The sequence below is a fragment of the Corapipo altera genome, unplaced genomic scaffold (genome assembly GCF_003945725.1).
Source record: "Corapipo altera isolate COAL_440 unplaced genomic scaffold, ASM394572v1 174, whole genome shotgun sequence".
In the NCBI taxonomy this organism is placed as follows: domain Eukaryota; kingdom Metazoa; phylum Chordata; class Aves; order Passeriformes; family Pipridae; genus Corapipo; species Corapipo altera.
The window spans coordinates 202,677-215,918 of NW_020885022.1; the positions used below are offsets into that span (position 1 = coordinate 202,677).

The window sequence follows — 13,242 nt, forward strand, 5'->3', positions numbered from 1 at the left end:
CCATTTCCACAGGAATTATGGTTCCTGAGGAAACCTGGGTCCAAATTCCCAAAGCAATCACTGATTTTGAAGTGCCCTGAACACAAAACAATTCCAGGAAACACCAAGGGACCAAACCATGGGAATTGTTAAATCTCCTTCAAAGCACATCGAGCTCCAACAACTTCATTCCCACCAAGATTTCCATCCCAGGAGGACACTGGACCTGTTCCACAGGTGCTGCTGTGGAACAACCACAGTTACACAAAGTGCTGGAATAAAGGAACTGGAATGTGTTTCAGCCACAGCAGAGTCCTCTTTCCAGAGGATTTGGGACAGAACTGGTGCTGACGATACAGTGACAGCAGGACACAGGTTAGGGAAGGAAAAACTCACTAATAAACCACTTCAGAATCAAAAAAAAAAAAAGGCCATAAATCCAATAAATTGCTGCTATTCACAGTATTGGGCAGAGAACTGACTACAGATATAGAGCCCAAGACTCAGAGAAAGGATTCCCAGTTCTGCTGCAAAAGCTAAACTCAGGAGCCTGTGGAGAGCCCAAACCCCTCTCCTGAGCTCACTGTGTTCCCAGTATTACAAATCCAGGGCTGAGGGAGATAAGGATTTTTTCCCATGCCAGGAACACATTGAGAAGTGCAACAAAAAGCTGTTTTTCCATGGGAATGTGAGCTGGGGAGGCTTCCCTGGCCAGGGACCCATCAGAGAATGAACAGCAGCAGCAGAGGGGAGATGAGTTCTAAGACAGGGAATGATCTTCTTCTGAGTTCCTTAATGAGCTCCCCTCTCACAGGACAAGTGGTTGCAAAAACTCAGTTGCAACAACAGTTTTCCAAAATATAAAATAATTTCAACAGACACTGAGCCTCATCAGGTGCTGCAATTCCACCTCTCCATGTCCTGGAGTCGCTCAGGACAACAAACCTTCCATCCATGCAATGTATTTTCCGAAGGAAAACTGTCATTTCTCAACCCAAATTACAACTGAGGAATTACCAGAGATGATTATCATGGAATCATGGAATGGTTTGGGTTGGAAGGGACCTTAAAGCCCATCCAGTGCCACCCCCTGCCATGGGCAGGGACTCCTTCCACCAGCCCAGGTTGCTCCAAGCACCACCCAACATTAGAAATACCATAAATCAGCCAAAAGTAAATTTTAGCTAAATCCTGGAAGATTTTTTTAAGTTCCTAAGACAAGTCAAGAGAATTAAGCCAATTTTTCTAGTTTATATTTTTTTTTCACATTTATTTTGCACAAGGAAACCACTTTGCCACCCTCCTTGCCCGGGGTCGAGTGCCTGGTGATTCAAAGCTGTGGGTCAGGGCTCAACCCAAAACCCAGCAGAATTTTCCCAGAAATGGATTATGACTGGAAATCCTGCACAAAAAACAAAGCTCAAGCCCTGAAAGGAATGCCAGGGAACTGTGACCCGGATCAAATCTGGGCCTTTGTCAGCCCCAGCCCTGCTGACAGTGGTGCCAGCCTGGCACAGCTGAGCAGAGCTGCAGTGGGGACAAAGGACAGATCACAGGAAACAGCAGTTTGGGAGCAGCTGAGTGGCCTGAGCTCCTTTGGATCTCACCAGCACCTCTGGAAGCTGCCTGGGAATGAGCCCTGGACACACCCACTGTCAGCTCAGGGATCCTCCTCAAAGCTTCAGTGACAGGATAATTTGATACCAGGGGTTCAACCCTCCTTTGTCTGCAGGCTCTGCCCTGGGAGATGGTTATTTCCTTGAAATGAGGCTTTGGGAAAACACATCACCAGCTTAAACCCCAGTCTGGGCTCCTCTTTCTTGCTCTGTCCCAGAAACCCAAGGTTAACATCCCCATCATCCCCTCCAGACTGGCACTGCCTACACAGAAGGTGCTGTTTTAGCTCCCTTATCTATAAATCTCAGCAGTTAATCAAGGTTTTCTATCACAGAAAGGCAAACAGCTTTGAAAGAAAGGAACAGTCTCAAACTGATGAAAATCAGCTGAGTTCTGATATGAAAAAAACCCACCTTTATGACAACTTGAAGGTTTAACCTTTTGTCTGATTCCTGGGCCTGAGCTGGAAGGTTTGTTTCTCCTTATCAGTGGAAAAAAAAATCTGATAATAAAAAGCTTGAATCCATTTTAATCAAATGATTTGTGTTCCAGACCGGGCTCATCACTGAGCTGAGCATTTTTCCCTCAACAAGCAAATTCACATCATGTCGAATCTCCCCTGGCTTTGTTTACAGACAGCATCAAAAACACACGAAATTCTCCTGCACAATGGGCTGAAAATGGGTATTTACAGGGTGTTTCTCTCCATCTCTGTGACAAACCCTCCACATTCAGACTAATGACAAAATCACCTCAAACTGCACCATTTAGACGAGGGCAAAAATTAACACCTTTCACAAAAAGGAGGCTTTGTTTGCCACACCAGGAGCTGGTGCAAAGAGCAGAACACCAGAAAAAAACCCCATTTCTGAGTTCTTCTCTTTGTACCAAAGAGATTCAACCCCCCCCAATCGCTGCACTCCCGGTGGGGGTTTATCAAACACTGATTTATGCAGGGCAGGGGGTGAGGGCTGAACGCCTCATCCTCAGCTTTGAACAGCTCCAGTCCTCAGGCTGAAGCTTTGAATAGCAGGGAAGTGGTCAAAGTGCTCTTTTTTTCCCCCAAAAATGGCTTTTGTGAATGCCCTGAGGTGCCTCCTCCAGGCTGAGCCCCGGCTCAGCTTTGGGCTTCTCTGCACCCACCCCGAGGAGGAGCAGCCCCTGGACCCCACCGAGGTGTGATCCCACTGCTCCCCTTCCAGGTCCTGCTCTGCTCAGGCCACAAACTCTGGCCCAGGATCCTTGTTTGCAGCAGGATCTCTTTGTTACTCAGCAGCTAAAAGCTTTGATCCCAGATCTGTCCCTGTCAGGCACAGAGGTTTGGGAGGATGTTTTGGAAGGATGTTTTGGAAGGATGCCCTTCCCCAGGCCAACCTTCCTTGATATGGAAGTCTGGGAAAGCTGGGCACCTTCCACCAAACCTGGTAATATTTCACTTTATTTTGAAAGGCTGGTTTAGCTGTTGAAGGGTTACAGTGGACAGTGGACTGGATGATCTTGAAGGTCTCTTCCAACCCTGACGGTTCCGGGGTTCTGTTCTCTGCTGGCACAGACTCCCCCTCCCCAGGTTTTTTAAATCTATTTACACACATATTTATACATAGAATTGCCACATTTTACATATACCTAAGAATATATACATCTGTTTTCCCCACATATTCTGGGCACTGGCACAGGTTGCCCAGAGAAGCTGTGGCTGCCCCAGTCCTGGAAGTGTCCAAGGCCAGGTTGGAGCAACCTGGGCTAGGGGAAGGTGTCCCTGCCCGTGGCAGGGGGGGCACTGGATGGGCTTTAAGATCCCTCCCAACTCAAACCACTCCATGATTCTATAATATGTGCATATACACCTTGGGATGGGGTGAGATCCATGGGTGTGAATTCCTGCTCCAGGCACACCAGGAGGAGGCCCCAGAATGAAGGGAAACAAATCCAGGGCACTGAGGACCCAAACTGGCCGACGGGTCTCGAGCGCGCTGGAAAACACCGAATTATCCTCAGGCAAGTGATTTTCTGCTGGGTTTCTGCAGGGATTGCTGTCTACTGGTAACTCCCCCTGCCCTTCAGGAATCCTGGAAGGAAACCAAGGGCTGTGGCTGCAGACAATGTGGGGATTAGGGAACAGAAAGCACGGGAGAGCAGTGACACAGTGATCCCAACGCGTGGGCAGCGAGACAGAACAAACCCTGCCAGCTCCAACACAGCAACAAATGAATAAATGGGAACAGGATGGGCCTTGGGAACCTTCTATGGGGACACCTGAGCTGCCTGAACACCCCCAGGGGTCAGGTGACAGCACCCACACAGGGTCACAGTGTGACCAAGGATGGGGAGAGCCAAAGGAACGTGGCTCCCACAGGGCCTTCCCAGGGAAGTGCAGCCAGAGAGTCCTCAGTCTGCTGGACTGAGCAGCTGGAACATCTTCTAGAGCTTGAAGGGCCACAAAGGTGTAAAAGATGGACAGGACAAGTCATTCCTGGCTGATAATCCTCCCCCTTTACAGCCACCCTCGCTCCTCCAAGAGCTCCTCAGGTCCCTCTCTCCCAGCCCAGGCTCTGGCACTCACAGGGACACTGCGGCCACATCCACAGCTCCCAAAAGCTGCTTCCCTGCCTTGGGAATCCAAGATGAGGGCTCTGTGCTGGCCAAGTCACGTGAGAGCATCTCTGCCTCCCGCTGAGCAGCAAAAAGAGTCCCAGGATCCCATTTCATACGAGGGACCACCCACCACACTCTGCTGCCAGAGGATTTTCCCAGCTATTCCATGCCCTCACTCAACCCCAGCTCTTCTCACCTGGCAGGGACAAGGGCTCTGGCAGGAGATGCCCATCCCTGGGGCTGAGACAGCCAGAGAACAGCAGCAAACACCAGGGGAGCTCAGCTCATGGACATGTTTTGCAGGCAGACATCAACTTGCTGTGGCCACATCAGCATCTCAGCTGGATTCCCACAACTTCTGTTGGGAATTCAGCTGCCTAAGTAAGTGCATTGTTAAAAAAAAAAATGAACCTAGCTCATCTATTAGAAGGATGACTCAAACTCCTGGTAACTCCACTGAACATTTTCCAGCTCACAGAAGCATCGTGTTGGTTTTACACTCCATAAACACTCCCTTGTGAGCACAACCTCCAGGTAAGGCCATTCCTACCAGGAATAGTTTTAAAAGATGCAGTTTCAGGTGGTGAAAAGATGTGAACTCAGGCAAAACATTCCCAAATGTGAAGCTTTTATGCCCAAGAACAGGAACGGGGTCACATCTCCAGAAGCAGCTGCCAGAATTCAGAACCTAAAGATGTCACCTCCAGGCCTGTTCTAAAGTGTCCAATCTATTTATTGCTGAAAACCTCCAAAATTACCAAACAGATGTCTCAGCAATGAAGTTTCCAGCTCAAAGAGATTGGAAAAAATAATAAAATCTGATACAAAGCAGCTGAATGAGAAGGTTTGAGCACCCTCAGCACAGGTGACCCCACCAGCCTCCCCCTCCCCTTCCCTACACACAGCATGGCACTGAACTGACATGATTTTATTGCACAAATAGCTAAAATATCATTGCCTTCTGCCCCCCACCTAACCACAGGTGGCTGTGACACCCCAGCCCTGCTAAACCTCCCAGCAGGGCTCCAGGAGGGATGTTGGGATGGCTGGAAACAGCTCTGTGTGTTCAGAGAGGACCCCAGTGGGAGCCCTGGCACCCACGGGAGCTGCTCCCACGTGGAGCAGAGCTCTGAAATCCCACTGTGGGTCACAAATTGAACCTTCAGGCTCAAGGCTTTCTTGCTGGACCCAGGCTTTGCTCTCAGCAACCACCTCCTCCCAGGCAGGACAGGGAAACCCGACCCCTGCCACGGGCACACGACATCCAGCTAATCCTGGTTAATGAGGAATTCCCAAAGCCCCTCTCCAGCCAGGGGTCAGCTAATCCCATCACTGACAGCATTTTCTGACTCTCAGAAAATTGAGAGTGACTGAAACCACGAATATTTCCTTCCATTTTGATTTACAGATATTGCTTTAAAGAGGGAAACCGTGATATTGGGATATTAGGAAAGCTAAATGCAAGTTGTCCTGTGCATTACCCTTAATCCAGGAACTTTTCTTGGATGTTGGGAAAAATGGGCTTTTAGATCAGCTCTCCCCTTTAACCAGCTGTGCTGAGATTTGTCATTTGAAGCACTAAAATAATGCTAATTTAAGTGGAGCTTCTCAGCATGTGAGTGTATTTAACTGCCATTCTCCTCCAGACAGTGATTAGATTAAACCTAATTCTTTTTAAAGATAGAAATGTCAGTGTTAAAATCAGTAAAAAACCCTGAAAATCAGCAGTTTACACCCTTAGATGAAGGTCAATATTTCAGGCTGATGGTCACACAACACCCTTGGTTAAAATGAAGCACAAGTGGCTGGGGTGGAGGGTGGCACAGGTGACAAAGGCTGGAGATCTGGGGACTCATCCAAGGAAAAGGAACAGGATTCCTGGGCAGTTTGGCCGCTGAACACAAGATCTGGAGTGTAACCAAGAGTTTCACAGCACTCTGGAGACCTGGCAAGGCCCTGAGCAGCACCAGCCACCCGAAGGTGATGCCAGACATGACAGAGCTCCAGCAACTCCACAGGATTCCCAAAGAAAGTGTGTTGCTTTACACCCCCTCCTGAACCTTCAAGAGTTTGAGATTAAATGATATTTAGGTAAAAGCAAAACCAGAGAATGTTTTCTGTTGCCTTTCAGGCCCGAATTTCCCCAGACAAGTGATGCCAGTGCTGAGGATTCATTTCCAGTGGACTCAGCTCCTGCTCCAGCAGCACAGACAGCCCTGAGCTCCACACCAACATGGGGAGAAGGGGCTGGGCCAGCACATCCTTCTTGAATTCACAGAAAAAATACCCAGGGACCTAAAGTGACCTAAATTCCCTCATTTTCCTGCCACTCACAGCTCTGTGTGAAGATTTACTTACAAAGGCTCAACACTATCAGTCACAACTGATATTGGGAAAGGCTGCACGTGCTGATCAGCAACATTCCTCCTGGGAATCTGCTCTGGAGGAGCCAGGGAACTCTCCCAAGTGCTCATTCCACACCTCATTTCTCCACAGAGTTCCTTCCTGTGACTCTTGGGGCTGCTCTGGACTGCTCAGAACTCGCTCCTGGAATCCAGGGGATTGTTCTGCTCCAGCTGGAGCTCCAGCAGCTCAATCCTGGCTGACCAGGTAACCAACTGATCCCCAAGAAACAGCCCTGGCACAGGGATTTACCAGGCAAACAGATTTCAGGAAACACAGATGACATTTTACAGCTCAGCAATAAATCACCTACTGACACAACTGGGAGCAACTGGAGAAACAAAAAGCTCTGTCTCAGTTTTATAAATTAAGAGTCTGGCTGAAAGGAGCCTTCAGGAGCCATTGTGAATCTCTAAGAGCCATTGTGCATCTCTCTAAAATATTGAGAGAGACATATAAACATCTGGGTTTTTTATTTAAGGCATGAGATAAGTACTTGGTTTATCTCAGCTATTTAAATGTTAAATTAATTCATTGTTAACGAAGACACGGGCTCCCTATTTTTGCTGTATCAGACCCTGGGATTACTATATTTTGTAACTTTATTTACAGTGTTCTTCTGAATAACATCTAAATGTAACATTTAAAACACATATCATGAAAACCAAGCCTTGATTTGGTGTCCTTTTAAAGTGCTCGACCCAGCTCTGGTTTCTGCAGCGTTGCTCCCCGTAGAAAATTTAAAACATTTAAATCTGAAAAGCCCCCCCTCATCACCTTTGAGGTGTTAAAACCCTTCCCTGTGGGTTATTTTACACTCAAACCCACAAAAATCAAGGCCAGTTTGTAAAGGCAGCCTCAGTGATATTTATCCCCAAACCCCCATGCTCTGACAGGCAGGGAAGGGGAAGAGGCAATGAAGTGTTGTAGGCAAAAGGTGAATCCCCAAAACGCCAGGAAAAGCTCTGGTATCCCAGCAATGCAGGGAATTTGGCACCACAGTGACTGCAGGAGGTGACCTGAGTGTCCAACAACCCCCCCAGCACTGACCTCTTGAAGTGACTGGCCAGGACTCCCACCAGCTCCCCGATCCTGCTGTCGCTGGAGGGCTCGGGGCTGAACAGGCACACGATGAGATCCTTGTTGTCCTTGGTGTGGAACACCACCAGCTGGTCCTTCCCGTTGGAGACGCTCAGCCCCACCAGCTGGGGGCAGAAGGAAAGCAAGAACAACCTTATGCCCCATCCCTGGAACGTCCAAGGCCAGGTGGGATGGGTTGGAGCAACCTGGGATAGGGGAAGGTGTCCCTGCCCATGGCACGGGGTGGGACTGGATGGGCTTTAAGGTCCCTTCCAACCCAAACCATCCCGGGATTCTGTGACCCTAACACTCAAAGGACATGTGGATGTGGCCCTGGTTTAATGGTGACCATGGTGTTGGCAGCTGGACTCGAGGATCTTAAAGGGCTTTTCCAGCTGGAATGATCGTGTGACCCGGGACAGGTAGAACAAGGATAGAACAAGAATATAAACCATGAACCCCACAAAGCCCTGATCATTCCCGTGTTTAGGCCTGGATTAAGGTCTGGCTGTTCTGACAAAATAAAAAGGTGTGGGGGTCTGGTTTGGGTTTTTTATTTTCTGCTGTTTTCTTTTTGTCTGGGAAGTGGCTGCACTTGGCTCAGCAAAAGCTTTGGCATCATCTCACAAAGGAAAAGCAGAGAGTTCTTAGGGGGGCAGTGGGGGTGCACAGGTTATTCAGATGAATATCAGAGAAAGCAGAAAATGAATCTGAGCTGAGGAAACAAAGGGTAAGGAGGGGAAAAAGAAAGCATCAAAAGGCAAGGACATCAAACCAGACAAAAGAGCAAGGAAAATAAAATAAAATGTAGAATAGAATAAAATAAATAAATAGAATAAGATAAATCTAATAAAATAGAATACAATAAAATCAAACAGAATAAATAAAACAGAATAAAATAAATAAATAGAATAAGATAAATAGAATACAATAAAATAAAACAGATAGAATAGAATAAAATAAATAGAATTAAAAAATGAAGTAAAAAGTTGACTTAAAATAAAAAGAATAAATAAAATTAAAAAAGAAAAATAGAATCGAATAAAATAAATAAAATTGAATAGAATTTAAAAAAATTAAAAATAAATTAAAATAAAATAAATAAAATAGGCAAAAGGGTGATGAGTACAGAGAGAACACAGCAGAGCTCCCCGTTCCACTAAAGGGCCACATGACTCCTTTGGGTCACCCAGAGATCTGCAGAGAGAAGCCACATCCTCCTACAAATGAGAGGCACCCATGCACCATTTTTTTGGAAATCAAAGTCTCATTATTCCTCTCCTCAAGGAAAATGCTCCTGTGGAGCCCCAGAGCCTGTTGGGGGGTGAGCACCAGTTCCAGCTGGACATTCCTGACTCCTTTGGAACACGGATCCCACCCAGGCCCAGGCTGGCCCCTGGTTTAACACTCACGAGAGATTATTTCCAAGAAACCTGTTCCAGCTCTGCCTGTCTCACACATCCCAGAAAAGCCCAGCTCAGCCAACAGCCTGTGCCCTGTTTTTGGGATGAGACACTTCCCGAGGTCCGAATCCCTGGGATTTTGTTGGTTTGTTCCCCCAGGAACTGAAGGGCAGCAACTGCTGACCCTGGAACCCCGGGCAGGGACCTCCTGTGAGCACCATCCCCCGGCACAGGGGAGTTTGTTCTCTGCCCAGGCTCTTCTGGGGCCGTGAAACGCTTTTAAAACAAGCTCCACTTCATGCACAGGCATTAACAGCTGCCTGGCTTTATAGTGTCCCTTAAAATTAATTTGCATGCTTAAATACCCTCCTGTGAGCACAATAGCACCACGGGGACTGCTGCCATCGGGGTTTTAAATGTGCAGCGAGTGTGAAAGATGAACAAGTCGCAGTGTCGGATTTGAAAAGGCAATTTAAACATTAATTATTCAACAGAACCCTGTTAGGAGTCCAAGAGCCCTTCAGAATTCCTCCCATTTCACCCCTCCCCATAAGACTCTCTGAACAAATCAATGCAACACAAAAGAAATCATTTCAGAGAAGGTGCTTATCTCAGTATTTACCAACACTAATATTGGCTCTGCTTGAAGAGCAGGAAAAAAACCCCTCAGCTTCCAGAGAACATCCTTCATTGTGCTCCCACTGCACGGTGCCTGCAAGAGCCTTTCTGCTGCCTGGGTGCCTCTTAATTCCTCTCTGCCATTATCTGTTTGGTTTTAATTCAGGTTAGAACAAAAAAGGTAACTGTATATTGGTACTTCTGAGGGAACTGCACGTGGAAAATCCACAGGCAAAATCCCCGTGGAAAATCCCCCCAAAGCAGCATCTTCATCCAGAGGGGTCGAAAGGGAAGGTCCTGCTGGTCATGTGCACAGAATGACACATTCCTCACCCAGGACACAAATAACAGAGTCGTGGCCTGGTTTGGCTTGGAGGGACCTTAAAGATCATCCCGTTCCATGGCCAGGGACACTTTCCACTGTCCCAGGTTGCTCCAACCTGGCCTTGGACACTTCCAGGGATCCAGGGGCAGCCACAGCTTCTCTGGGCACCCTGTGCCAGGGCCTCCCCACCCTCCCAGGGCAGGATTCCTTCCTGCCATCTAAGCCAAATCAAAGCTGATTTAGTTTCCAGCCCTTCCCCCTCATCCCAGGGCAGAGCCCTGAGCAGGGCTGTGCTAAACCACATCCAGGCAACTCCAGCTGAGGGAGATGGGGAGGGATTTCTGCAGCCAAACCCAAGGTTGTGGTTCACCAGCCACCAGCTGACTGTCTCCAGTGAGATTTCCATGGAAACACCACCCCTAAGGGTGCTGCTGTGCTGACAGGGAGCAGGGAAAGGATCTTCACCTCTGCCTGTGGGGAGGGTGATCTGTCCTTCCAGAGAACACACACCCAACATGGGACAGGGCTGGCACACCCAGACACATCCCCACTGCTGGGATTATCACCCACCAGAAACCTTCACAGCATTTCAAACAGCTGTTCTTGCCCCAAAAGGGAAGGAATCTGTGTCACTAATCAGCCACTTACTCCACCTCCATTCCACTGGAAGGGCTGCCAGGACAGAGGGGATCAGGCACAGGGAAAAACAGGGGAGAGTGTGTAAGGCAGGCTGGAGGTGAAAGACAATGCATATACAAAGCATCTGTGACAAAATATAACTACAAAAAGGAACAAACAACTGCATTACAGCATTAATTGCCAGAGTTCAATTTAGGAAATCCTGGCAAAAGAAATACAAATTGAACGGCTTTGAATGGAAAGGGAACAGGTTTGGATGTGATATGGGGGGAGAAATTCTTCCCTGTGAGGGTGGGGAGGGGCTGGGATGGAATCCCCAGAGAAGCTGTGGCTGCCCCTGGATCCCTGCAAGTGTGCAAGGACAGGTTGGACGGGGCTTGGAGCAACCTGGGCTCGTGGAAAGTGTCCCTGGCCATGGCAGGGGTGGGACTGGATGGGCTTTAAGGTCTCTTTTCACCCAAACCATCCTGGGATTCTGTGAAACATTTCATGTGCTGTGTGTGAACCAAATACTTCCCCAAACTCTCTCCTCTTCCCCCCTTCCTGCAGCTCAGAGAGGGCTCAGTCCATCAGCCCTGGCCCCACGGCCCCACTGCTGTGCATGGGCAGGGCTGGGAATGTTCCCCAGGACCACAGCGCAGGAGGAGCAGGTAAAAGGAGAGGCTGTGGCCAGCAGGCAGAAATTTAACACCCCTGAATTCAACAAAGCTTGTTTTGATCCAATTTCCACTCTGGAATATTATTCTGACACTGTAGAAATCAGCAGAGGGTCTTCTGGACTCCTTTCCCCTGTGCCTAGCACTCCAGGAGCCCTCAGTGCCAGGGACCCCTGCTCAGGTCAAGGAAACCAGCCAAGAATCCCTGAGGCAGGTTGGGAACAACTGCAGATCTCCAAATAAAGCTGATTTATATCTACAGGCAAGAATTCTAAGAGCAAGAGGCTCATCTGCAGAGCCCATCAACTGCTTTGGTGCCTGAGGAACCGCAGAGCACCCAGAGAACCAACACACAGGCAGCACACAGCCTGTGCTCCAGCTCTGCAGGAAAGGATATTCTACTTTAGACACACCTTTTTTTGGTGAAAAGGCAATAATTACTGCCATTTCTGAGTAACAGATACTCTCCATGTAACCCCAAGCTGTGTCTGACTCGCCCACCTCCTGTAATTTTTAAGGCATTAAGGATTTCAGAGGGAAATGTTCAGGCTGCCAACAGTGAGCTGGGCTCCTGCTGTTGGAAATCTCCAAGCTGCACCTTTAAACCCATCAGGCAGGCAGGTAAAGCAGACATTGTCCTAAACCTGTGATAAATACAGATTTACCTACAGCTGCTGACACAGCAAGTGAGCTGCAGTGGCCTGGTCACTCTGGGTAAGGTGAGTATGCAGGAATCAGCAGTGGGTGCCCAGCTGGGGCTGAGGAGGGCACTAAACCAACACCAGGGGATGCAGCCTGAGCCAGTCACTCCCTCCACAGCCTGCAGAGGAGATTTCACCCTCACCCTAATCCCATCTCTGCCCTCTCAGCCGCACAGAGGTGCCAGCTCTGTCGCTCCTCCGAGGGCAAACATCCCAAAAACGTGTGCCCGATGTCCCCGAGCAGCAGCAGCCAGGCTCTGCAGGGGGGAGATAAAGCACAGCAGAGCCACCTCGGGCTGGGGGAGATGAACAGCAGCTGAATCCCCCCTCCAGGGTGCTGAGGAGCAGAGAGGAGGTGCTCCCACCCCTTCCCAGCCCTGCTAATCTGCTGCCTCGGCCCCCAGCAGCTCCACCCCCAGGGCCAGACCTCACCCCAATGCCAGATTTAGCTCTGGTGAGATTTGCATTAAACATGAACAAACACAAATAAATAAATAAATTGCAGCACCACAGGAAGGATCAAACAAACCCTCAGAGACACTGAAATAGTGCCAGGAGCTGCTGTGAAATGCCAACCCCCTTATGGGGCCAGGATCCTGCACACAGCAAGTAACACTGAAATAGGGAAGGAGTAGAAATGTGTAAGAGGCAGTTTGGGGTTTAGCTTTTATTTTATGCACTGAATTTAAAAGCTAATATGATATAAAACCACAGAATCACAGGATATGCTGAGTTGGAAGGGACCCACAAGGATCCTGGCTCTGCACAGGACAACCCCAAGGATCCCACCATGATGCTTTGGTGCTGTAATAATTGCACTGTAACTCTTAAAAAGGCATTAAATATATAAAAAATTGTCTTTTTCCATTTTATGGGGATGAAAATGGAGTTGAAGAGTAGCTGCACTGCCCTGAGAGAGACTCAGAGGAGGTTCCCCAGCCCTTGTACTTACGTTGTAGAGGGGGATGGTCTTCATCACCTTGTACTGCCTCATGGGGTCCATCTTATACAGGTGTCTGTCAGTGATGAAGATGGCTCTGTCCTCCACCTTGTTAAAGCGATTGACCTGGGGGGGAAACCATTTTCAGTCCCATTAATCACTGCAAGAACATCCAGAATGAAACTCTGCAGTAATAAATGTCCCAAACTCACACACGGGTACATCAAACTCCGGCAGAAAACACCCAGAACCCACACAGTGAACACCCAGAACCCACACAATGAAC

General features: G+C 48.5%; 1 protein-coding gene across 2 annotated transcripts in view; it reads right to left on the reverse strand.

The window, feature by feature from the left end:
- Positions 1-13,242, reverse strand: part of MYO1D (myosin ID) — a 142,091-nt gene that overhangs the window by 45,045 nt on the left and 83,804 nt on the right. For both annotated transcript variants that reach the window (XM_027667857.1, XM_027667856.1), the window contains exons 20-21: positions 12,969-13,082; positions 7,645-7,799 (exon numbers count right to left, since the gene is read on the reverse strand). In XM_027667857.1, coding sequence (XP_027523658.1) covers positions 7,645-7,799; positions 12,969-13,082 — 269 coding nt within the window. The remainder of the gene's footprint in view (positions 1-7,644; positions 7,800-12,968; positions 13,083-13,242) is intronic.